The 26,847-nt window shown below is 36.9% G+C and overlaps 1 protein-coding gene across 7 annotated transcripts in view; it reads right to left on the minus strand.

The window, feature by feature from the left end:
• Positions 1-16,592: 16,592 nt before the first annotated feature.
• Positions 16,593-26,847, minus strand: part of LOC129779754 (putative fatty acyl-CoA reductase CG5065) — an 81,294-nt gene continuing 71,039 nt past the window's right edge. For all 7 annotated transcript variants that reach the window (XM_055787420.1, XM_055787421.1, XM_055787423.1 and 4 more), the window contains 4 exons: positions 20,108-20,321; positions 19,741-19,939; positions 19,447-19,686; positions 16,593-19,390 (listed from right to left, as the gene is read on the minus strand). In XM_055787420.1, coding sequence (XP_055643395.1) covers positions 19,021-19,390; positions 19,447-19,686; positions 19,741-19,939; positions 20,108-20,321 — 1,023 coding nt within the window. In that variant the 3' untranslated portion in view covers positions 16,593-19,020. The remainder of the gene's footprint in view (positions 19,391-19,446; positions 19,687-19,740; positions 19,940-20,107; positions 20,322-26,847) is intronic.

Raw genomic sequence — 26,847 nt, forward strand, 5'->3', positions numbered from 1 at the left:
ACATTTCAAGAACCGAATGCTCTCTGTTGGAACTGTAGGAAATATGGTCACCGTTGGAGAGACTGCAAACAGTCAAAAGTTATATTTTGCCATGCTTGTGGCACTCCAGGTGCAACTTTCTATACCTGTCCAAAGGGCCATAAGATTCCCCAGGTTCCAAAAAACGGGAACAGGGAAAGGAAATAGAGGGTGATTCTTTTCCTGAAGCTTTATCACACCCTGTTAATAAGGGTAAAAAAACATACGATTTTAATAAAAACGTGGAAATTTTTGAATTACAAGTCAAACCCAATAAGTGCCCCCATGTTAAAGTAAAAATTGTAAATTCGGAAATAGATGCATTGTTAGATTCAGGAGCTGAAATATCAGTGTCAAATTCGCTAGAGATTGCCAAAACATACAACTTTAAATTACACAAAACAAATATTTCGATAGATACCGCCGGAAAGTCAAATCACAGATGTATTGGATTTGTAAATTTACCCATTACGTTCGAAAACATTACACGAGTGATCCGCGTATACATAGTTAAAGATTTCGCGAAACCACTCATACTTGGAGTAAATTTTTGGGAGGCGTTTAAAATCGTTCCAGCAATGCGAACCATCAATAATCGCGTAAAAATTTTGGAGAACACAAACTGTCCACAAAATGTAAATTCGAATCAACGTACAAATGATCATATTTCGCTGAAATTTTCTAAATCTGTATTAGCAATGACAGAAGATCAAAGTGATGAGGAAGATTTATCACTTGAAATTCCCACACTGGATTTTCAAGACATGTCCGTCGAGGAAATTGAAACTGAACACGATCTCAGTGAACAGGAACGACAAAAACTAATTAACGCGATAAGTAATTTCGAGTTCTCGGAGGAAGAAAAGATTGGTCGTACGCAATTATTAGCACACGAAATTAATCTGATTCCGGGAGCTGAACTGAAGGCTTCTCCGATGTATCGTTGTTCGCCATACATTCAGAAATTTGTAGATGAAGAAATTGAACGAATGAAAAGAATGGACATTATTGAACCATGCGATTCAGACTATGCGAGTCCGTTACTGCCTGTAAAAAAATCGAACGGGAAATTTCGTGTATGCCTAGACTCAAGACGAGTGAATGAAGCAACGAAGAATGACGCATATCCTATGCCAAATTTGCATGAAGTACTGCACAGAATCGAGCAAGCAAAGTACTTCAGCGTTATAGATTTGAAAGAAGCTTATTGGCAAATTCCACTTTCTGAACCTTCGAGAAAATTTACAGCTTTTAGAACCAAAAATGGACTGTACAGGTTCAAAGTAATGCCGTTCGGTCTAAAAGGTGCACCATTCACTATGTCAAAGCTGATGAACCAGGTGATAGGTACAGAGCTGCAACCAAATGTGTGGGTGTATCTAGACGACATTATTATTGCCACAAAATCGTTAAATCAACATTATGATTTAATTAAGAAGGTAGCAAACAAACTTAAAGCAGCTAACCTGACGATAAGTTTAAGTAAATCCCGATTTTGTAGAAAAAGCGTGAGATATCTAGGCTATGTGGTATCTGAAAAAGGTATTTCGGTAGACATGGAGAAAGTAAAACCGATTTTAGATTATCAAACACCGAAAACCGTCAAAGATATCAGGCGACTGCTTGGTTTAGCAAACTTTTATCAAAAGTTCATAAATAATTACAGTGACATAACTGCACCAATATCCGATTTGTTAAAAAAGGATAAACATAAATTTTCGTGGACTGCTGAAGCCGATACAGCTTTAGGAAAATTAAAGGAAGCCCTAATTAGTCCACCGATTTTAGCAAATCCTGATTTCAATAAAGAGTTTACTATTGAATCGGATGCATCGGATCTTGCTGTTGGAGCAGTGTTAACTCAAATACAGGATAACAAAAAAAGAGTTATCGCTTATTTCAGCAAGAAACTGAATTCTACTCGCAGAAAATACGCGGCGGTAGAAAAGGAATGCCTTGCGGTTTTATGGGCTATTGAAGCCTTTCGAAATTATATTGAAGGAACCCATTTTCAAGTAATAACAGATGCTCGAAGTCTAGTTTGGCTTTCGCGAGTAAGTGCTGAAAAAGGATCAGCGAAATTATGTAGGTGGGCGTTGAAGCTGCAACAATTCGACTTTAGCATTGCATATAGAAAGGGTCGCGATAACATTACCGCGGATTGCCTTTCAAGGTCAATCAACGCAGTACAGGCAAAATGGGAAGATATTGACTACAAATTGATGGTCACGAAAATTAAGAATAATCCGGAAAAATACCGGGATTTCAAGGTAGTGGATAATACGGTTTATAAGCTCGTTAATGATCAATCAAAAATGACGGATAAACGATTCGAATGGAAATTAATTCCAAACAAGGAAGAAAGGTTAGCCATAATACGAGAAACGCACAATGAAGCACATTTAGGCTTCGAGAAAACCCTTAGCAAAATTAAGGAAAAATTCTATTGGCCCCTCATGTATAGTGAGGTCAATCAATATTGCACCGGTTGCATAATATGCAAAAAATCAAAATCGGATAACATTAACCATGTTCCTCCCATGGGCAAACAGAAACTTGCCACTCAACCCTGGCAAATAATCTCTATTGATTATGTTGGACCTTTTCCTAGAGCGAAAAAAACTGGCAACACTTGTTTGTTGGTGATTACCGATATTTTTACAAAATTTGTAATCATTCAACCATTGAAGGAAGCAAAAGCAAAACAGTTAGCTTTCTTCATGGAAAACATGGTATTTTTATTGTTCGGGGTACCTGAAGTAGTCCTATCCGACAATGGAGTTCAATTCACTTCCAAGGAATTTGAACAATTGCTACAAAAATATGGGGTAACACATTGGCTTACTCCAGTTTACTTTCCTCAGGTGAATAACACTGAGCGAACGAACCGTGTAATCACATCGGCAATTCGAGCCCTGATAAAGGAAAGTCAAGATCAATGGGACACGGATATATACAAAATCGCGAATGCAATAAATAATGCTTCACACGTATCAAGTGGCTTTACTCCATATTTTATTAATTTTGGAAGAAACCAAATAAGTTCAGGAACGGAATATCAAAGGCTGAGAGACACAAATAGCGAACCAGCTCCAAATGGAAAAGAACACAGCGACAAAATGATTAAAATATACGAACAAGTTCGGAAAAACCTCAAAATTGCCTACGACAAGTACTCGAAATATTATAATTTGAGATCGGGTAAACTGTTTACATTTGAAGAAGGACAAAAAGTTTTGCGAAAAAACCATATCCTTTCGGATAAAGCGAAGGGTATAAATGCGAAACTCGCACCAAAATTTGTTGAAGCAATAGTTAAAAAGAAAGTGGGAGATTTTTGTTATCTATTGGCAGATTTGAATGGAAAAACGATTGGATTATACCACGTTTCACAACTTAAAAAAATTTAATAATGATAATTTGAAGCTATGTAAACAAACTAAATTAGGGCAACTTAATATGAAAACACGCAAAGACGTTAATATGATTTTTTTCAACAAGAAGCTATGTATAAAAACAACATTAAGCATAAAAGCTTAATAAAAAAAAATACGCGAAGACGGAAAATGAGGATATTTGGAGAGCTATGTACAGAAACTAATTCAGGAGGAAAAAAATGATGTAAAAACACGCTCAGACGGTTATATTAGAACTCACCAAGCTAGTCACTTTGTGGTAAAAATCCATGTTAAAATGGCATCTTCTTCGTAAAAAGGAAAAAATGGATTATAGTTGAAAAACCTAAAAAAAAACAACAGTTAGTAAAATCAGATTGAAAAAAATACTTACCAAAGTGATACTGATTAGATTCCGTAGGTTGTTTTGTTTTACGCCATCGGTGGAACCCAGCTAAATGATATGCTAAGGGAGAGAATACATTTATTAGAAATATATAGGAAGATAAATAATACATTTGGGATGAAAACAATCCTCATAATAGAAAACATAAAGTCATTGACCAGAGGTCAAAGACCTGAGACTATGGAATATATAGAACAAACGAAAGAATAATTTTTGGACAATAAAACTCAGGATAGGAGACGAATATTAGAATGAAAATTAATTTATAGATTAAAACTAAAATTAGTACTTACGTTTTCGCATTACGGCATCACTTTGTACTGGAAAAACACTATAATTCGAATATTTTTTTTAAGCTACTATAACTAAGTAGCTTCACTCCACTGATTTCAAAACACAACTACAATAGCCCAACAATAGTATCCGAGAGTATTGTGTGAGAGAGTATAATTTCCGAGGTTGGTATAAATTTGGTTCATTTTCCATATGTTCCTAGGGAGTGTGATTTGGGATGCGCGTAGGCATTTTGGCTGCGTACACTTGAGAAAAATTGGGTCTCAGTGCACTGGCAGTATATGCTCCGACGGCATCAATTGGTCTATGTTTTCCAATACATATATTGGAGTTAGTGCATAGGGTAAATTTGTCTTTTTCCGCGAAAGAAAGACATAGTATTTTTCCGAGATTATTTTCGGAAATGTGAATTGGGGTAAAGTTGTTCCAATTGATTAATTGGAGGTTTTATTCGGTAATTATATTCCAATTCGTAAATTGGAGGTGATTTGGTCGATTTTATATTTTTGAACACACTCGAGGATACAATGAAATTTCACATATACAATTCCCATAAACAACAGATATTTTAAATAAAGTGCTGTTTTGCAAGTTGTAAATAAATTGATAATGTATCTGACATTTTGTACATATTACTTTGGGTTGATTATTTTTAATTATTTATTCATAATTTGGTAAATTTGGAAGTTTTGTTACTTTGTTAGTAAAAAAGAAAATAAAAAAAAATATATTTCATATATTTTTTTGGGGAAAGTAGGGAGTAATGAAACGAGTAGGTCGTTTCATGAAAATTTCAAATTGAGTTACGCCTAATGTTAGATATCAGACCACGAATAGAATCAGACGCTCAGAATAATCGATCAAGAACTTAGTAGTCCTCGACGAAAATTCTAGATTAGAGAATGCCTAAAGATTCGGAAGTAGAGACAGAAATATAAAAAAAAATACTAGAAGATTCGAAAGGTTTCGCAATCGGAAAGAACAGAGGAATCAACCTTTCCATTCTGAGCCGCCGAGCGAAGAAGTTCAATTTTGGTGAAAACGAGTGAAATTATTTTGAGTAGTTTTTCTGAAGTAACAGTAAAAATAGTTTCAAAACGTTTCGAGTATTAAGTTTTGATTATTTCCAGATATTTTCGGAGTGATTTGAATAGAAAAATCAATAAATCGTGAGTTGCGCGATTATTCAAATCAAGTAGAAGACAATTGTACAATTGAGTACAATCAATTAGTATAACTAAAAGTTAGTGCAGCAGTGTGCTTTGCACCCAGTAAAACGGAGCCTTGGTGGCTCCGTGTACAGGTTACAGTTACGTGCCCGAGTCCTAGTAGGGACTGTGCTTGCGTTCCGGCGATCAGCCATCGCTGTGAGATCTTGGTGCTACGGTAAATCCCCCGGAGTGGTCTATCGCCTCGTGGTTGCGTACCACTATAGACCATTCTGGAGCGCGTTGGTCAACGGAAGGGAAGCTCGGCCCCGTGTGAGTCGCACGCTACACGCGACCCTACTCCAACACGGTAAGCTCAGGACGGGAAAGTCCACCAACGCCAGCGAGATTTACCGGAACTCACGTCGGTGGGAGTTTTGGTGTCGGAGCGGAATAAATCATCACGCTGCTCCACCATTTGAAAACCCCATCGTTGCTGCACGGGTGAGCTCATCCCGGTATTAAAACATCAATTAGAGTGAGTACCCTGAAACAGAACGCTATATAACGGACCACCACCACAGTTACGCGTAAAACGACACCAATTAGTAGGGACAAAACATTGTGTTAGTAGGAGAATCATAGAGTTAGGAAAACACGTAAAGTAAAGAGTGACGTCACAAGCAATTTGGAATTGTTGGGAAAAGGAGTTAGGTGTTTGACGAAAATAAGAAACAAAGAATCGGAAAATTTCTGGAAAAGTTTTGGTTAATTTTTTTTATTAAAATATTAGCGGTTGGTTTTAAAATTAGTAACATTTTCTTATTTAGGGTCGGTTAGAAAGAAAGATTGGGTTCCTCAAAACGACAGAGAAACTTTTCGAAATTTTCGTCAGCAAATTGGGAAGTGTGGCAAGCCGCAATTTGAAGGAGGATACTGTAGCGAGGCCTACGGTACGCGCTAGTCCGGGCAACAATCACTCCGAATCCCGACAGAGGACCTTGGTCCTCTGGCGCAAAAGTCGGCGATTTTAAAAGGCTCGCACAGCACCCCCCTTACAACTGGTTTACGGTTTGAAAGAAAATGAGATATTTTTTTGGGATCCGCGCGTTTTGTACTTTAGCGGTACACGCTCACAGGATAGAGACAAATCGGCAGACTCAGCCAAAGGGGCGAGTCCAACGAGACGAACGAATGAGCGTTAAAAGGGAGCGATGGCAAAAAATACATTCATTACGATTTATTCGCTCGTTGGATTCACATGCAGGCTAAAAAGGGTCCTTTTCAGGATCACAAAATTATCTTTAATCTAAAGAGTTTATTGTTTGGTTATCACTCGATATCCTCATCTTGTTCGGCTAAACCTTCCTGTTTAACGATTGCGTTTGCCACAGCTTTCACAGTTGGGAAATTTCTTCCCATCCTGCTTATGACATGTTGTTCAGTAAATTACATTTAACGCGACGTGTCGAAGCACCACTCAGTGTCACATTGGAGGCGATTTTAACCTGTAATTGAAAATTTGCGATGACAGTGGTACAGTGTCGACTTTCAATGTGGGGTCATAATTTGGATCTCTATGTTTACAAAAATGTCCAACTAAATATGTCGCATTACATGTCCGTCCAATTAGCTAAATGTCGAACTAATTGTAAATTACTGTACTCTCTCTCTCTCTCTGGAAACAATTTAAGAATTGATGAAAATTGAATAATCAGGAAAGTCCCCAACTATCAATAAGCTCAGAACAACTGCCAAATTCACATACTCATCAGATCCTGGCAAACAATTTATGAAAAAATCAATTTGTGTTTTATTATTATTTTGGAAATTATTTTAGAAAGCATTGAACTGTTTTTCGTAAACTCTTTTTTGAAAGGTTCAATGGCCCTGACAAGCGCCTTGTTTTATGGAATGGTTCCAATTTAGAAAACTTTGTACTCGTGGTTTTGAAAAAATCCATTTCGAACGCCCTCGATGCCGCCTTGTTCTGGATTTGCCACCAAAGCAGTTTGTATAAAGAACAAACTTTTTTCTTCTGCTACCAGCTGCCGTTTTGCGATTGCGTTTGCCACTCGCTGCAACTGCCTGTTGTCTTGATGTCCACCGAACCGATTGTGTTCTGTTCCGAATGCGGGTTTTCTTATCGTCGCGAGCAGCTTTGCCAGCTAACTGGATCACTTCGGCGGCCGAAACTATATAACGCCGGCTAGGTGGACTGGTGCACTGGTACTAACGCGCTCGGCCTAGCTACCCTTGCGGGGAACTCCAGACCGACACGGTTCGAGCGGGTTTTGCCTTTCCCTTCACTTTTCCTCATTTGCCATGTCCAGACATGGCTGCTTGGGTTGGTTTGTTGATGTGTTGTGATGCGAACTGATGTGGTGTACGATTTGAATGAGAATGATCGTTACGGAAGGAAGGAATTGTATTATAGAGACTTTAAACTTTTGCAGTTCATTCGCCTCTAGCCTTGAGAAAGGCCCTTTGAAAACTCTACTCTACTCTACTCCAACACTACCACCTCCACCCTCTTGCCTTGAGAAAGGCACTCGATTCCTCGCCGTCCAGCTCGTCCAGCAACGATGTTGTCCAGTCGGTGTCCACACAAAGAATGATCGTTACGGCATCGGAGCGGGGATTTTAAAGCAGACTGGCTGGCTCGAGAATTACGCATGTGTGAGACTGCGACCAATGTTTCGTTCATTTTTGTTCTTTTTCCTTTCCAATCGTGCTTCATTCTATTTCGCTGCTGCTCTGGTTGCCCGTTTTGGTCGGTACGATTTGAGGAGCACAAAATGGACCAATCAAAAATGGGCACATAGTGCATTTGGACAATGCTTGATATTTCACAATTATTCAATTATTTATCTCAAGAAAAATGAAATGTTATTCGTTATGATAGATGCGTAGATATATTTCCTATCAATTGATGCAAAAACCTTTGCGATCTATTGAGAAATGCTCGAGTTATAAGCGTTCCAAATCTTGCATTTTTTCCTACTTGTTCAGTGCCTAGATTTCCATTTCACCCCCTATATCTTCCGGTTAGACGTAGTCCTACGTCAAAATAAAATAGTGGTCGGTGGGCAATGTTTCAATGATCCCTAATGCGTAATATATCGCACCCAGTTCAGCGACATACACGGAACAAGGATCTTTGAGTTTGAAAGAGGCACTGGAATTTTCATTGAAGATTCCGAAGCCAGTGGACCCGTTTATGAATGAACCGTCAGTAAAGAACATTTTATCATATCCAACTTTCCCATATTCTGCCGAAAATATCGGCGGAATAGAATCGGAGCGTAGGTGATCTGGGATTCCATGCATTTTTTGTCGCATGGACAGATCAAAAATGACAGAGGAATTGCAGAAGTGAGGGAAGTAAACTTGGTTGGAGATGCCTGGTGAAGGGTGCACGTCGTGGGTAAGGTACTCATGGTATAAAGACAAAACTTGACTGAGGAGTCAGTTGGAGTAGATTTTCGAAGTTATCAATCACCAATGGATTCATGATCTTGCAACGGATGAGAAATCTGTAGGATAATTCTGTGAACCGAAGAGTAAGCGGGGGTACTCCTGCCAAAACTTCGAGACTCATCATATGTGTCGAATGCAAACACCCCATGGCTATACGCAAGCAACGATATTGTATTCTCTCCAGCTTGAGAATATGAATCCTGGCAGCTGATCGGAAGCAAAAACTGCCATATTCTAACACTGATAATATCGTTGTTTTGTACAACTGAATGAGGTCTTCTGGATGGGCACCCCACCATGTTCCGGTAATTGTTTGGAGAAAATTGATTCTTTGCTGGCATTTCTGTTTCAAATACGCAATGTGTCTCCCCCAGGTACACTTAGAATCAAAATATACACCCAGGTATTTGAAAAACATAGAGTGTTGGATCGTTTTGCCGGATAGGTGAAGCTGGAATTGGGCGGGTTCGTGCTTCCTAGAAAAAACGACCATTTCGGTTTTCTCCGTAGAGAATTCGATACCCAGCTTGAGGGCCCACGTGAACAAATTGTTCAGGGTATCTTGCAACGACTTTTGCAGAACGACGGGATTAGTACCCGTGATGGAAATAACTCCATCGTCTGCAAGTTGTCTCAGCGTGCAGTCTCTAGTTAGACAATCATTCATATCATTGACGTAAAAACTGTACAAGAGGGGGCTTAGGCAGGAGCCTTGTGGTAGGCCCATAAAACTGTAACGAGAAGATTTCGAGCTGCCATGAGAGAAAATCATGTGCTTTTCTGACAGTAAATTGTACAGGAAATTGTTGAGAATTGGTGAAAGTCCACGGTTATGAAGCTTCTCTGAGAGAATTTCCATGGAAACTGAATCAAATGCCCCTTTGATATCGAGAAAAACGGAAGCCATTTGTTCTTTGCGAGCAAATGCGATTTGGATTTCAGAAGATAGCAGCGCGAGACAATCATTTGTTCCTTTACCTCGGCGGAAGCCAAACTGCGTATTTGACAGCAAATTGTTCGTTTCGACCCACTTGTCCAAACGAAGTAGAATCATTTTCTCTAACAATTTACGAATACAGGATAACATTGCAATCGGCCTATACGAGTTGTGATCGCAAGCCGGCTTGTTGGGTTTCCGTATGGCTATCCCTCTCACTTGTCTCCAGTCATGCGGGACAATATTCAGCTCCAGAAACTTGTTGAACAAGTTCAGCAAACGCTGTTTTGCCAAGTCGGGAAGATTCTTCAACAAGTTGAATTTAATCTTGTCTGACCCCGGAGCTGAATTGTTACATTAGAGAAGGGCAATTGAGAATTCCACCATCGAAAAATTCTCATAATCGCTTTGAAGTGGAATGTCGGGTACGACGTTTTGTGCAGGAACGGTGTCGGGGCAAACCTTCCTTGCTAAGTTAAAAATCCAACGGTCAGAGTATTCCTCACTTTCGTTTGTATGGTTCCAGCCACGCATTTTCCTAGCCGTATTCCAAAGAGTGCTCATAGCGGTCTCCCTTGACAAACCATTAACGAACTTCCGCCAATATCCACGCTTTTTTGCTTTAATCAAACCTTTTAGTATGGCTTCTAGAGCTTGGTACTTTAGAAACCATTCCACTAATCCAGTTTTCCTGAATTTTTTGAAAGCGGATGATTTTTCAAGGTAGACCTTTGAACATTCCTTGTCCCACCAAAGTGATGGAGGACGACGTCGGAAAGTGGTAGCCGCTACACGTTTCTTTTGAGCTTGAAGTGCGCTTTCGTAAATCAAACTCGATATAAAGTTATACTCTTCGGGTGGAGGAAGTTCATGCATTGAAACAATTGCTTCAGATATTATGTCCGCAAATGTTCTCCAGTCAATATTCTTTGTGAGGTCATACGAAATATTAACTGACTCACGAGAGCTTGATTCATTGGCGATCGATACAATTATTGGTAGGTGATCACTACCGTGGGGATCTTGGATTACCTTCCACATGCAATCCAAGGATAACGAAGAAGAGCATAGAGATATGTCTAGCATGCTTGCCCGTGCAGGAGGGTTGGCTATTCTGGTTGCTTCCCCAGTATTCAAAACTGTCAATTTGAAGTTGTCGCACAGATCATAAATCAAAGTGGCACGGTTGTCGTCGTAGAGTGATCCCCATGCTGTTCCATGGGAGTTGAAATCACCTAAGATTAACCGCGGCTCCGGCATTGCCTCGATAGTATCAAAGAACTGATGGCGGCCTACCGTAGTTCTGGGAGGGATATATATCGATATTTGTGTCTGGCAAGCAACAACTCCAATGCCTGTCATCGATGGGAGAGTGACTCTATAGAAGGAGTGACATTTTTTAATCCCCAATAGTACGCCACCAAACGAGTCATTTCGATCGAGGCGAATAATGTTGAAATCGTGGAAATTCAGCTCGTCGGCTGAAGAAAGCCATGTTTCACAGAGGGAAAATACATCACAGTTAGAGCTATGAACTAAAAATTTAAATTGATCTAGTTTAGGGATGATGCTTCTGCAATTCCACTGTATTACAGTGGTCAATTCCTTGACCTCTTGCACTGAATCAGGCATCGAGGGAAATGAACGAAATGAAGGAAATGAAGGCACATTTTTCTTTCAAGAGTGTTCTCACTACCGGAAGCAAACATAATACTATGCTTTTAAGAGAGTGATTAATATTCAAAGCATTCAAAATGTTGTCCACCAGGTCAGAAAGCGCAAACAAGCCAGGTTGTGAATGTTGCTTTGACCGCGAAAAAGGAATAGACGTATTGGGTGTTGTTCCGGAACGTGCTGAGGACCCCTGGTTAGTAGAAGAACCGTGTAAACCAGGAGGTACTTGCTTCGGTCGATTTTCAGCACGTTCGGTTCGAAGTTTCAATCCAACTTGGGAAATTTCGGACTTCTTACTGGGGAGTGATGGAAAAGTAGTAATTTTCCTTTTCCTGATGGCACCCTGCGATGTACCAGAACTTCCCGCGTTGGGAGCGTCAGCGACAGGCTCGTCGTTCTGCAGGAGGGAGTAAGGATTGTCCTGCGTCGTTGGCACGGAATTCTTAAGCATTTCTGCATAAGTCCGTTTTGAAAATTCCTTTAAGGAACGCTTGATTTTTTCCCCTCTTTGTATGTACACCGGGCATTGAGAAAGATCATGGGGGCCCCGTCGCAATGGAGATACTTGCGCTCTTTTGCGCAAGAAGTCCCATCATGACTCTCTCCACAATCTGCGCAACGCTTTTTGTTGCAACAGTAGACGGCCGTGTGACCAAGTTGCTTGCAGTTGTTGCAACTCATTACCCGGGGTACAAACAATCGAAAAGGTAAACGAAGCGCATCTATCGAAACGAAGTTTGGAAAGGCGGAGCCCTCAAAGGTTACACGAAAAGAATTTGTCGAACTGAGAACTCTCTTATTATTTATAATAGATACGGATTTCAGTTGGTCGCATGCAAGAATCTTCACAGTTTTAAGCGAAGAGTTCTTGAAGCGACCGACTCCATCCTTGAGTATATCATTTCGGGTCCAACCCTTTTCGGTGATTACGCCGTCGATTTCTACGTTACGACAGGGCACGTATACGCGATACTCAATCGCAAAGAGATCGTAACGGGTTATATCATTTGCTTGGGTCCGGCTGGAGACGACAACTCGTAATTTGTCTGGCCCCATCCGAGTAATCTCGGTAACATCTGAGAAGTTTTTTGTCAGCTCTTTAGATATGCGAATAACATTGAGGGGTTTGGATTTTCGCCTAAAGTACACAATGAATGGGCCTTTGGAGCCCTCAGGGTATACTTTTTGACGAATATCCAGTTTTTCTTCATCCTCCTCATCATCAGAAATTACGTTTTCTATTTCCTTTCTTCTTCCAATTTCTACTTCACCTTCCGGTTCTTCAGGGGGTTCCGTATCAGAGATATACGTTGGCGTCGTTGCGGGATCCTCCCCGTCTTCAGCCATAGTAATAAATTTCGTCAACTGTTCGATATGAACAGAATTTATTGGTAATAAAAAAAATTAAAAAATAAATATAATAAGGTAAACTTCTATTTTAGTTACAGTAGAAAATTATAGTTATTCAAACTATTTTTAATTAAATTAAATTCAAAAATGAGTTCAAAAAAAAGTTCCAACAAATGTTCAAGTGCAATATATATGAATATGGTCGCCCTAATGCCAACGCTTGATGATTACATAAACACCAAGCGAAACAATGGTATTTGTTATGCACAGAAAGTGGAAGAAATGATAGAAAGGAGAAAAAAAAAGAAATAAACTTCTACTTGCCGCTGCGGTGTGACGTATGTGATGAGTATATGTGATCTGTTGAATGGATCCTCAGTGTCTCGATCGTACACCACTTATTTGGTTGAGATTCACCACGCTTGCAAGCGCGCCGGATGAAAAAAACACAATAGAATCGATGTGAAAAAAACACCTCTTTCGGATCGACTGAAGAATGCGTCCGATAAGCTTGGAAGTGAGCGAACGAATGACGAATTTCGGGAATATTCTATGACTTAAAACAGATGATTGTAACTAATTTTATGAACAAATGAAAATTCAAAAAAAATACCGCAGGACTTTTTTGACAGCCTAATATATATACAGTGATACAAACTCGTAATCGTACTCACCGTGCAAATCTCTTTTCCCTTCTTTTGAAAGTCGAACACAAAGTTTCAGAACATTCTATTTAGATGAAGTCATAGTGCCATATGATAGTTAAAAGGTTTGCTATCTGTTTTCAGAATAATAGTTTTTATTTCTGTAAGAATCGAGAAGTATGTGCGAATGTATGAAAATTGACTCAAACTCATAATCGTACTCTGGTTGAAATTTCAACTCGATTCATAAAGCGTTAATCAATTTCAGGATTCCATCATTAGTATGGTATCCCTTGTTCATTGCAACTATCTTTAGCTGTCTTTAGCCGTTATCTACGAGTTTTTTGGTGTATTCTGAAGGAATAGTCATCCATTTTTTGATCAAGTGGTTTTTATAATCGTTGTTTTTGAAAATTTGATGGTTTCTAAATATCCTACACAGATAACTTCCATATTATTTAACTGGGATTGATGGTGGGAGATTGGGGAGAAGTATCAATAACTTTTGAGCAATTATAATGTAACCATGTGCGAACTATATGTGACTTATACTTAGGGTCATTGTCTTGGAAAAACTTGAATCCTCGATTCAATCTCATTTTGTTCACACTTTGCTATATGTTTTTCTTTGGTGTGTACAGTTAAACATTCTGACCCAATACACCATCGATGGAAACCAAATTACCCCCTACATGCACCCTCATACCATCCCTCCACCACCAACATGTTTATACGTTGCTTTCAGATTTTTATGCTCAATTCATTGTTCGGCTTCCTCGATACGAAACGACAATCATCAGAGTCAAAAATATTAAATTTCGACTCACCTACGGGAACAACATCTTCCTAGTAAGACAGTGGTGTGTTTCATGCTGTTTGAAAAAAATGGAAATTGGAGTTACTGATTTATTTTACCGTTGAACGGTTTTTCCGTCTGTGCTCGGACATTCAAGATGTTCTTCCTCGGCACATTACAAACTTGTTTTTTGTTCAATTTGAGTTTCATCGATGGTGTATTGGATCAGAATGTTTACTTGAACATCCTAAAGAAAAACATGTAGCAAAGTGTGAACAAAATGAGATTGAATCGAGGATTCAACTTTTTCCAAGACAATGACCCTAAGTATAAGTCACATATAGTTCGCACATGGTTACATTATAATTGCTCAAAAGTTATTGATACTTCTCCCCAATCTCCCACCATCAATCCCAGTTAAATAATATGGAAGTTATCTGTGTAGGATATTTAGAAACCATCAAATTTTCAAAAACAACGATTATAAAAACCACTTGATCAAAAAATAGATGACTATTCCTTCAGAATACACCAAAAAACTCGTAGATAACGGCTAAAGACAGCTAAAGATAGTTGCAATGAACAAGGGATACCATACTAATGATGGAATCCTGAAATTGATTAACGCTTTATGAATCGAGTTGAAATTTCAACCAGAGTACGATTATGAGTTTGAGTCAATTTCCATACATTCGCACATACTTCTCAATTCTTAGAAAAATAAAAACCATTACTCTGAAAACAGATAGCAAACCTTTTAACTCTCACATGACACTATGACTTCATTTAAATAGAATGTTCCGAAACCTTGTTTTCGACTTTCAAAAGAAGGGAAAAGAGATTTGCACGGTGGAGTACGATTACGAGTTTGTATCACTGTATCTTCTTATGGACTCGGAAACTACTGAACCGATCAACATGAAAATTGGTAGGTAGGGGTTTTTGGGCCCGGGGAAGGTTTTCGTGATAGTTTGAGACCCCTCCTCCCTCTCTAAGGGGGAGCTGCTATAAAAATTAAACACAAATGTCTACATTACTCGGGATTTCATCAAGCAAATGAGACCAAATTAGCCGTATTGAGGTATAGGGCTGTCTTTATTCTATCATATTTTCTGTATAAAAAATTTATTCCATATAACGGAAAAACATGTTATTTGCAAGAGGTTGAAAAATCTTGAACGAGAATTGTGTCTGAAAATAATCTGATATTATAATGATGAGTTTCGGTAGAAATACTAGGAATTTTATATTAAAACGTAAATTCAACGGGGTCGATTGGATGATCAATCAATGAACAGTTCTGCGATTGGACCCATGAACTTGCTTATAGTTAGAAAACGTGAATGTTTGGAGGTATTGATAACAAGAAACAAATTCTGGGCGGGACGAAGTTTGCTAGTATAGTTATATAAATGGATTTCTGTACGTCTGTCTGATTCTTATGGAATCGGGAACTACTGTACCGATCGACATGAAAATTGGTATGTAGGGGTTTTTGGGGCCGGGGAAGGTTTTCATTACTCGAGAATTAATCAAGCAAATGAAACGAAATTTTGCATGTGGAGGTTTTAGGGTGCAATAAATGATTATATGGTGGTTACTCCTCCCCCCTCTCTTAGGAGGGGGCTGCCATACAAATGAAACACAAATTTCTGCATTTTTCGAGAATTAATCAAGCAAATTAAACCGAATTAGGCATATGGAGGTTTCAGGGTGCAATAAATATTTCTATGGTGGTTAGACACTCCACCCCCCTCTCGAAAGGGGGGGACCGCCATGCTGGGCAAACATTTTTGAAAAAGAGGTAAAATTTGATTTCGGACCATTCTAAACAGGAAATGGGCACCCTATGAAAAAAATAAAAAATACAGGTCTAATATTGTGCGATAAGGAACAAAACTACAAATTTCACGAAAACCTGAGAACCACTATATCCTAAAGGGCCTGGCCGGTTATGGAAGTAAAGAATGCCTCCAAACCAAATTACCCGCTCTATGGAAAATAATGTATAGGGTACTAAATAGGAAATTTTGACTATGTTTTTGAACCCCTATGAGAATCAACAAAGGATCTATGGTAAAAAAACGTATTTTTCAATTTTTGCACGCCATTCTCGATAGCTTCGAGATGAAAATTTTAAAACAATACTTATGTCTTATGTCATCTTATAACGGTGTATCGAGAAATATTATAAAAAAAATCACCAGAAATTAAAGTATTAAAAAAATCTTCAAATATTTAAACTTTTTTTTTGGGATTTAGAGATTAACTACTACCCTAATTCATATTTAAATTTGAGTCTGCACTTTTTCTAGATATGTACATTTTTGTTGGTAATTGAAACAGTTTTGCTCGGTACAAAAAAATATATTTCTAAATTTTGATTTTTTTTTTGAATTACAGGTTTAGTTTATATTTAAATATGTATATTTATTTGTTTGTGTATTTATTATATTTGTTGATATTGGTGATATTCTTTCAGTATATTTCGAGAACTGCACGGTACAAAAATATCTAATAAATTTTAAATATTTTTTTATTTTCGTTTTTCTTGCAATTTTCTAGCATTTTTGTGTATAATAGTATACTCATAGTTTTTTTTATCCCTTTTGTTTTATTTTAGGCTCATTAGCATTTTAGCTGTAACAAAGCCGAATTTTAATCGTGTACATGTCACATCTTTATCATATCTATAATTAGCACATTACACAGTTGCCATTTTTCGGCGTTAGAGTATCCCCTTCTATACCATTGCATATGGTACACATTTTTACACAGTAGCCATTTAGGCGTTTGTTCTTCTATTATCCAGTTAGACCGGACAGCGGAGACAGTTGATTGATCATTGTTGAGTTATTTATAGAACAGCAGCCCGATGTTTCTTGCAGAGCAGAGCAGTTGTATGGATGAATCGATCTAATTTCGACCGTGGATCGATCTCCATCGCTGATGATTGTTGCGTGGACGTAGTTATTCTGTAACAACACAAAGATGGTCAAATAAGGGCCCTGAGTTTTGAACTCACGATCGATCGCTTACTAAGCGAACGCGCAACCAATGTGGCTACGGAGACACCCTATACTCATAGTTCTTACTATGATAAAATAACCATCAAATTTTATTGGACATTTCGAACTTTTGTTATACGAAATTGGATAATTCTATAATAGAACAGGTCTAGTCTTATGATTTTAAATTTACGATTTTATTAATCATCGATTTCATAAAAATTAAAAAATGCAGACTGTAAAAATTAGGAAAACATTTTAAAACAATTGATTTACTACAAGCTGCTGTTACATCTCCTCAGTCTTCTGGCAAAGATGCGGAAGCTTTGTTGGCAGATGCTCATGTAGTCAGGGCCTGATTTCAAGTGGATATCCCCTATCAGTGACGTTTTTGGTCAGATTGTGGAAAATAATTAAGTATTATTTTTTTACAAGTTTTGTTAAATTCGTCCGTGTTTAGGTGTTATATGACATTTGGTATTTTATATGTTTATTGTCACAAAATTTTCACCGCTCTACTGTCACAATTGGGAATATTCTATGTTTCGTGTTTTGATTTCACAACTCTATGTTCACTAAATATGTGATACATTCTTTCAAATTTATATCGGGAATTCGTGTTTTTATAGCAAATACTTTATTTATCGTCTAAATTCATATTATCGCCTCAAAATATGTCCCTCCTGAATCAATATACTTTTTCCAACGAAAAATCAATTTTTTATGACTGTATTCAAGAATTGCCTTTAAATAGTACGTTCAATACTCGATACATTGTGAAACAATCATTAATATAAAGAAACAAGTACGAACAAATAAGTATTGTGTCTCAAAACATAATTAAATAATTCCAAAATTTCAAATTATTAAAAATTGTACCGCAAAACGCTCCAAAGTTCTGGAAAAACACGATCAAAAACAGGTACATTTAAATGAAAATTATGTTTTAATGGATCTAAAATTTTAAAAAATCTGAAATTAAAAAAAAAAAAATACCAATAAATTACTTTAATTTTAAAAATTTCATTTTCTATATTAAATTTTTATAATTCGTCGTGGTACACCTCATCTACATTAAGTATTTTCTCGAATTTTCATTTACATTCCTATTGAGTATGGGGTGAAAAAAGAAAAAAAAAACGTTTTTGACTATAGGGATATAGGGATATAGGGATTCAAAAAAATTATTAATTTTTCTTATTTGATACCTTATACAACATTTTCAATAGCGCTGGTGATAATATTTGGAGGTACTTTTAACGAACACATGAATACAATACAATTATAGATTTTAGGATAATAACAAAATATTAGAAAATGATTATTTTTTCTAAATATTGGATATTTTGGCGCCGCGAAGTTCTCGAAATTTTCTGAAAAAGAAAATAAAAAATATCAAAAATCACATACGAACATATTTAACACTAAATTTAGGGATGTTAATTATATACCTATTTTTACTGAAGTGACCCAATATAGCTCACACAAAAAAATTGCAGTTTTTGCAAAAAAAGTAGTTCCAAATCAATTTAAATGAAATGTTTATTATCAAAAAAAATCACGGAAAACATTTTTTTACATATGAACTCTATTTTCCGTAGAGCGGGTGATTTGGTTTGGGGTCCCTTTTTCCATACCCGGCCAGACCCTTTAGAACTAGAATATGGATCTCTTATTTAAAAAAAATACATCTAACTATCAATTTTTCTTTATTCATTCATTCATTTATTCTATACAATAAAAATAAATCTCAAAAAAAGATCACAACTTTTCCAACACCACTGCGCAAATAAAAATACTTCATTATAAATTGCATCTGCTTGAGAGTTCATAACAGCTTTCTTAATTTCAATCACTATTTATTCTAGATTTAATTCCATACCATCCGCCGAAATGTTTCATCCATCCCTATTAGAGAGCAACAAGCCCAAAGCAGCAGACCAATTATAAATGCTTTTGCAACTTTATCTAACACATAGAGAGCTTTGAGCTGCATACAAGCTTTTGGCAAGCTGGACAGCGGCTCTTTCAAACAATATTGGCGACCACCGAGGATAATTCGTTTGACATAATCCCTAGTATCTATCTTATCAACGTCCATATCGAATAACTCGTTGTCTTTCGGAGTGAGATTGTTCGCAATAGCTTGATATTGTTGTGATTTGAAATCCCATTGCCGTGTAGTAAAGAATTGCAACAGCTCCAATCCTTGAGTTACCATCGTCTGGACACGACACATGCTGCAATAAAAAAAACATAGTGACATATACAATTTAATCTACTATGGTATTCTCACAATCTTTTCTGTCCGAAGCAAAACATGAGGAAATCTATAAAATAGGCAGGAATCCAATGAAATAATACAACGCACATTGTGTGATATATTCTGTTCATTGTTATATCTCCATCTGGATACCAAACCCCGGCTTCGAAAGGATATTCATAAGCTGTTGCTTTACCAATTTCCAGCACTTCCTTCCACGTCGTTCTTTTCGTTTCTCTGCAAGTTACGTTATACACTGGAATATCTTTCGGCCTGAAATGAATATTTAGATTATAAATTTGTTATTCAGAATCAGTAATCACTTACAATTCTTTCATTTGTCCTAGGGTGAAAGCGATAGTAATCAGTCCGTTTATAGCAATATCCACAGGGATAACTTCGGCATTATATTCGCCATTGCAAAGCATTGAACGAATAACTCCTTTACCTCCTGCTACCATTATGCCAACGGGGCCGTTCAGGCTGTCCACCCATCCTTCCACTGGTTCCTTATTTGCTGGACAAACTAGAATGAATAGATAGAATTTAAAGTCTTTAAACTGTCCACGATGAGTCCACGATTCCACAAATTACGTAACAATAAAGTACGATTTTGGGAATATCCCCCTTAACTAACACAATACTTGAAAGTATCTGCATGATTGATTGAACACAAATCACATGTGGAACTTACCAATGCTTGGTCTGACGATGCATAAAGGAAGCTCCGGATAGTAATCATTTACAAGACGTTCAGTTAAACGCTTCGAATACGTATAAGTATTGGGATGGGGTTTCATCAAATCCGCCGTTATTGAATCTAAGCTTTTCTCGTCCATCCACTCTATCAATCGCATTAAATCGTATGGGCTATGGTGAAAATCATACACCCGTTCATTCAAAACCTCCTAAAACATAAACAAATACATATACAGTGTTTGATTGATACTAGCAAACTCGGCGCACTTCCTCCCATCCAATTTTTTATTTCAATAATTTCCAACATTCGCGTTTCTTCCAGGAATTGTACATTCATCGTATGTACATTAATATTCGGTAGCAAATGACGCTACCCGAATCTCAAACAGTGATTGTGTCATTAAATTGAAGTTCATGACTTTCAGTCCGACATTTATTCGGTCTGATTTCGCGGTCGTCTAAAGGCACATTTTTCAATGCCGCCAGTGCACTGAATTTCGCGATGAATCGACAATCTTAATGCATTGAAGGATATTCCTTCTGACGACCACAAAATAATTAACAGAACGAATAATCATTCAACTGAAAATCTTGAACATCAAAGTTGATTTCGGAAATTTCAAAATTTATGCTAATTCCAATTTTTTGCATAGCGAATAAACCCAGTGTCAAGAAGTATTCCTATGTTTTTTATTCCAAGTGTTTTGATTTGTGTTTAAATCCAAACGGTCTTTTTCAAGACTAATTTCTTGAGTTTCTGAAATATCATTTTTGAGGCCTCCTTCAGCCGAAGGATCCTCCTTTCCAATGAATGGTCAAGCCATCACCTGATTTTCATTGATAATGAAGAAGGTATTAATCGTCTGAAATGCAAAATCTTCTGGAGCGCCCTCAAGGAGTTCCAGGAAAAATAATTAACTCTTATCGGTACAATATGAGTTACGGAGATCGAACCAGATCAGTCAACGCACCAAGATCCGAATTATCAACTCAACGTGAAATCATGTGTTTGTCAACCGATTCCTGAGGTATATGATTCGAGCCTGATGGTCACACAACTGGAACTCAAATGGCGATGTTTCTTGCAGAGCAGAGCAGTTGTATGGATGAATTATTCTATAACAGTTATTCTATAACAACACAAAGATGGTCAATTGAGGGCTCTGAGTTTGAACTCACGATTGATCGCTCAGTAAGCGAACGCGTAACCAAGTAGCTACGAAGACCCCCAATTTGTTACTTTGATGAAAAACTTTTTTTTTTGCATCGGGCTGCTGTTCTATAAATAACCCAACAATGATCAATATCAACTGTCTCCGCTGTCCGGTCTGCTGAACAATGGAAGAACAGAAAGAATACCCTTACGTCTAAATGGCTACTACTGTGTAATTTACCATAATGTAATGGAACAGAAAACTTAACGCCTAAATGGCTACTACTAACCTAAGTGGTGCGGACTCAATCCACTTCATTCTCAAGCAAATTCTTGCATGTTTTCAAGCGATTTCTTGCAATAAATTCTCAGACCACCAGAGATGCCAGATTTACAAATATGTTTGTAAATTTACAGACATATCTGTAAAACATTCATCACATCTATTCATCACATCAAAAATATTTGACTCACCATATGACATTTTTCCATAGTTTTAATACAGAAAAGTTATTATATTTAGTATATATCAATACACATGACGTTAGACCAGCGATACTCAACCTGCGGCCCGGCAGTCCTTCTTGTTGGCCCATCTGGTGTGTATGATGTTTGGAACTCATACACATAAGTACTTTTGCCTTGACATCATTGCAGACGAAAAAGAGGATACGGTTATTCACAATTAATGAACAGTTGCATTCTCTGCAGGTAAGGAAAAATCTTGAACGAAAATTGTCTCTGATAATTATTTTCTGTTCTAGACAAGATTGTTTTGCTGAAATGCAAGGAGATTTATTGAAAAATAGTGAAGTTAGGGTCAGGACTATGCAACCTATGTATTTAAACAACATCGAATAAAAATTTTCATTCTATTTTCAACAACTTACATTTGCTTTCGTGTCTGCTTATGACGAAATATGGGTTACTGTTCGATATTGTTACGACAGACATGGTTCATGGCCGTGTGGTGGTCTAAAACTTGTATAGCCTTGCATGGCGGATGGAAAATATACACTGCATTTTTTTAAAAATAAAAACGACAAGACCGCAAGCCTTGGTGGATGTCCAATATATCAACGGAGAAATACTGTGTTTTATAAAAATTAACAACGCGTATGTTTGTGTATGTATGTGTATGTATGTATGTGTAGATCGTTGAAACATTTAAACACACTTACAGCACATAAGTTATTAAGTGGTCCGAAAAATAATTTTTTTCCACTTTTTCCCAAAAATGACAAATGAAAATTAATAACATTTGAATCACTGAATCGATTTAGATGATCGACATATAAAATTGACCTAGCCTTTTATAAAAAAATATTTAACTTGCGAAAAACATAATTATATTTTAGTAATTATTGATTGTAGTCGTTTTTTATTTTTTTTATGACTTTGGACTAGAGGGCGCTATATATTTTTATATTTTTTCTTGAAAGCTGAGGATTTTTTACACAACATATCTCGATATCAGGGTTGCTATTTTTTCGTTTTTTAGATATGATTTAAAAAAAAAATCATTTTTCCCCATTTGTCCAAAAATAACTTTCTGCAAAAAATCATAACATTTGAACTACTGAACCGATTTAGATGATCGATATATTAAATTGAAGCCAATAAGCAAAACTCACACTTGCGGGAAGATTGGATTCTAGTAGCATAGGTCTAGTTTAGTCACATATGAATATTGATCGAAGACTTAAAACATGTTAAATTTACAAAATTCTAACTTAAAAACAATAATTATAGCATCTCTGATATCGAGATATGTTAAGTAAATACTCCTCAGCTTTCCATAAAAAAATATAAAAAAATATAGCGCTCCTATCTTTAATCGAGAAAACTATGAAAAACTAACTCAATCCATAATTACAAAAACAAAATTCAATTTTTTCGCAGAAGTAATATTTTTTTAAAAAATATATCTCGTAAGCTTCAATTTGATATGTCGATGATATGAATCGGTCCAATAGTTCGAAAGTTATGACTTTTTGTAGTGGGAAAAATGGGGAAAAATTGTTTTTCGAACCATCGATGATTAGTTTTGCAAAATCATATTTCAAAAACGAAAAAAATAGCATCTCTGATATCGAGATATTTTATGCAAAAGTTCTCAGCTTTCAATCCATATTAAAAATAGGATCCATATTATATGCAAGTTAAATATTTCTCAATTAAAGCTCATTGGCTTAAATTTGATATGTCGATCATCTAAATCGGTTGAGTGGTTCGAAAGTTATAAATTTTTGAAAAAAGTCATTTTGGGAAAAAGTGGAAAAAATGATTTTTGGGATCACCCTAAAATGGAAATGGGCACCCTAATGACAAATTAAAAAAATACGAGTTTAATGTTTTGCGATAAAGAACAAAATTACCACTTTTGACGAAGAGCTGAGAACCACTATATTAGTTTGGCATGGAATGGCTGTATATATATATACAGAATACAATCTTACGTGCATCGTGATGTACAAAGTATTAATGAATAAGTGAAAATTAACGTTAAAAGACATTTCTATAGATCTGCACACTTTTACAGACTTTTCCACATTTTTAACAGACATTCACATGTTTTTACAGACTTTTTTTAAAAATCATCTGGCAGCTCTTCCTTCCACTTTTTATCGAATATTTCCAAATCGCAGGAGTAAACATTTACGTGACTCTGACTTTGTTTGTTTTTATTACGTTCGGAAAAACGTTATGACAAAGAGAGGGGACATTAAAAATGCGTTGCTCAGTGAAAGGCTGAGATGGTCTTTTAGAGATGCAATGGTTAATTAAACAATTGACGGAAAAATGTAGTTCGTTCATTTTATAATTTTACTTATTTTTGCCCTTGACAACAATACCTCTTTTATAGTGTTGATTATCATAAGAAAAATAACACTCCTGATCGTTGGATCTCTTTTGACATTTCAATTGGATCTTTTATGACAGCCGTTTTGATTCAGTCCGCACTACCTAGCTACTAACTACTGTGTAATTTACAATTTATAGAAACATAAACATATGTAGGGGAAAAGGGGGAATTTGGACCACCTAAGCAAATCGCCTAATATTTCCAAACCAATACGGTCTAAATAAAAAATGTCACATTGTATACTTGTTTTCTCTCAATAAATAATGTTTAATCATTATATAAAGCATCAATCTACTAAATATATCATAAAATAAAAGAGAAGATTTTTGGACATTAAAATTTGATGCGGGGTGATTTGGTCCAGTGTGTGTTTCATCGAAAAAAACATACTTATGTTTATGTAAAGTGTTTTGGGATAATGTTACAATCAGTAACAATGTTTTGGGATCGATACCAGGTGTCTTGGCCAGATTCCAGACCAGAAAAGTTGGAATGACACCATCTCGAATTCTGAAATAATCTTTTCAATGTGGGTCGAGCATTTTCAAACACTTTTGATGCTTGGTCAAAGAAAATCCATTCTAGATGGCTTGCGTTGCTCATTCAAGCTCCTCCTTCTTCCAACGTTGTCTGTCCATCCTCTTTTTGTAATTCAGCGGCATCTGGAATCGATTAGACCAAAGAAAAGTATCAAACCTGTAGGACCAATTCACCCCAAAGAAACGTGTCCATGTCACCCCACACAACATGCAAAAATTAAAATGCAATTAATTTCATTTATTGTTATCAAACTTTCAGTTTCGCTACATCAAATTGTTCCTGCTCTGTAGGCGAACAGAACTTTACTGCACAATACACGAAAAGTTTGTTTAATTAGCGGGAAAAACCTTAAAACCACGATCGGAAAGCTCACATTTTTTGACGATCAAAGTCCTTGCTGTGTTCATGCTATCGTTTCCCTCTATTTGTGAAGTTTTACCAAAGTTTTTTTTACTTTAGGTACATACGGTTCAACAATAGAAGGAAATGACATTATAAAAAATCCAAGTTGAGCCGTCATTTTTGAGATAAAGGGGTGGTCCAAATCACCCCGTGTTACCCTACATGTAAACGATTAAAACCCGGCTCTGTTACAGCTAAAATGCTAATGAGCCTAATAAATAAATAAATGGGATAAAAAAAAGTAACAAATTATCCTTGTGCAGAATTTATTGGAGTTTCCAAAACTGCCTTTCGATTTGTGGTGCGATGGTTATTTATTGAATTACTCATCATCAAAGACGAAGGTCATACATCAGCAAGCCGTGGAATAAAGGTGACGTATAATTTTCATCATAACGAATATTGCAGATTTTCTTTGTGACTTGTTTTTTGTAAGCCATTTCAGTGTTTGAAAGACTATTTCCGGAAGAAGTTGTGTACTTCCCGCTGTTTTGACCCTCGGAGCAGAATTTCTGAAGATATTCAATATTCAAAACTTTTTTTGACGGAATTTCGAAAGAAGCCGGAATTATTTTTCAAGTGTTTTTTGGAGTGTGAAGCTTCCATTGGACCCGCTTCAAGTATTTTAGAAGTTCTCTGACATTCATCTAGATACATTTAAGATAAGTTTTCGTTTTATTTTTCTTTCACGCATTCGTATACATATACATATACATACACATATTTCATTTTATTTTATTTATTTATTTATTTTCTTTTTTAATTTTATCATTTAATATTTGCGTGTTCTAAAAAATCTTCTCTCTCATTTTTACGACTTTTTTTTTTAAATGGAGGGTAATGAACCCTCCGATGTTGAAATGAGGGTCTCAGACCCTCCTCCAGATGGTTTAACGGTTTCTCTAGGAAAAAAACAAAAACAATCGCAGTCAAACTCTTCGTCTGTACCAAATAGTGACTCTGTTCTCCGCTCTTCGACACATTCTCTGCCTAACTCTGCTCAACTTCCACGTATTAGACAATACCAGAACGCCCCGGCATCATCGAAAAACCGTTGGGTGGTATTCTTCCGTCCCAAAGGTAAACTTTCGCTCAAAGGTTTCGCTCCGTTTGTGAAGTACTGTGCTTGCATTCAGTGATAATTGTGAAATTCCTGTTTTGATTGTTGGAGACTAGTGACGCAATCGAAGATAAGCATTACCAATATCCACAAAACGAACCGCGAAATCTCGCTTAAGCATTCCTGGTAGCATACTGTTAGGCGAATTTCTCCTGTTCCCGTCACAGACAAGCAGACCTTACTTCCCAAATAAACGGAACTCAACCATAATGGCATGCAAAAAATGCAACAAAGTGATCGCTGATCCTGACAAAATAATCTGCCGTGGATATTGTGGATATTCGTTTCACATGATTTGTGTTAAAATGGATCATTCTTTCCGCGACATTCAGAAGGCACACGATAAAAATGTTTTTTGGATGTGTGATGGTTGCGCTAAACTGTTCACTAACGATCATTTTCGGAATATCTCGTCGCGTTGCACTGAAGATAATTTGCCAGATGCGGCTTCTATCAAATCTCTCAAAGACGATATTGCCGAGTTGAAAGATACTGTCCGTAATCTTGCATCCAAGGTTGATGTCAAGCCGATCACCCCATTGACGGGCACACCGTGGTCTGGTCTCGATCGTATATGCTCAAATCCTATTCGAAACACTCCGAAACGTGTACGCGAAGATCGCCAAGACGAGGAAAAACCGCTTGTTAGACGTG

This window comes from Toxorhynchites rutilus, chromosome 3 (genome assembly GCF_029784135.1).
Source record: "Toxorhynchites rutilus septentrionalis strain SRP chromosome 3, ASM2978413v1, whole genome shotgun sequence".
In the NCBI taxonomy this organism is placed as follows: domain Eukaryota; kingdom Metazoa; phylum Arthropoda; class Insecta; order Diptera; family Culicidae; genus Toxorhynchites; species Toxorhynchites rutilus.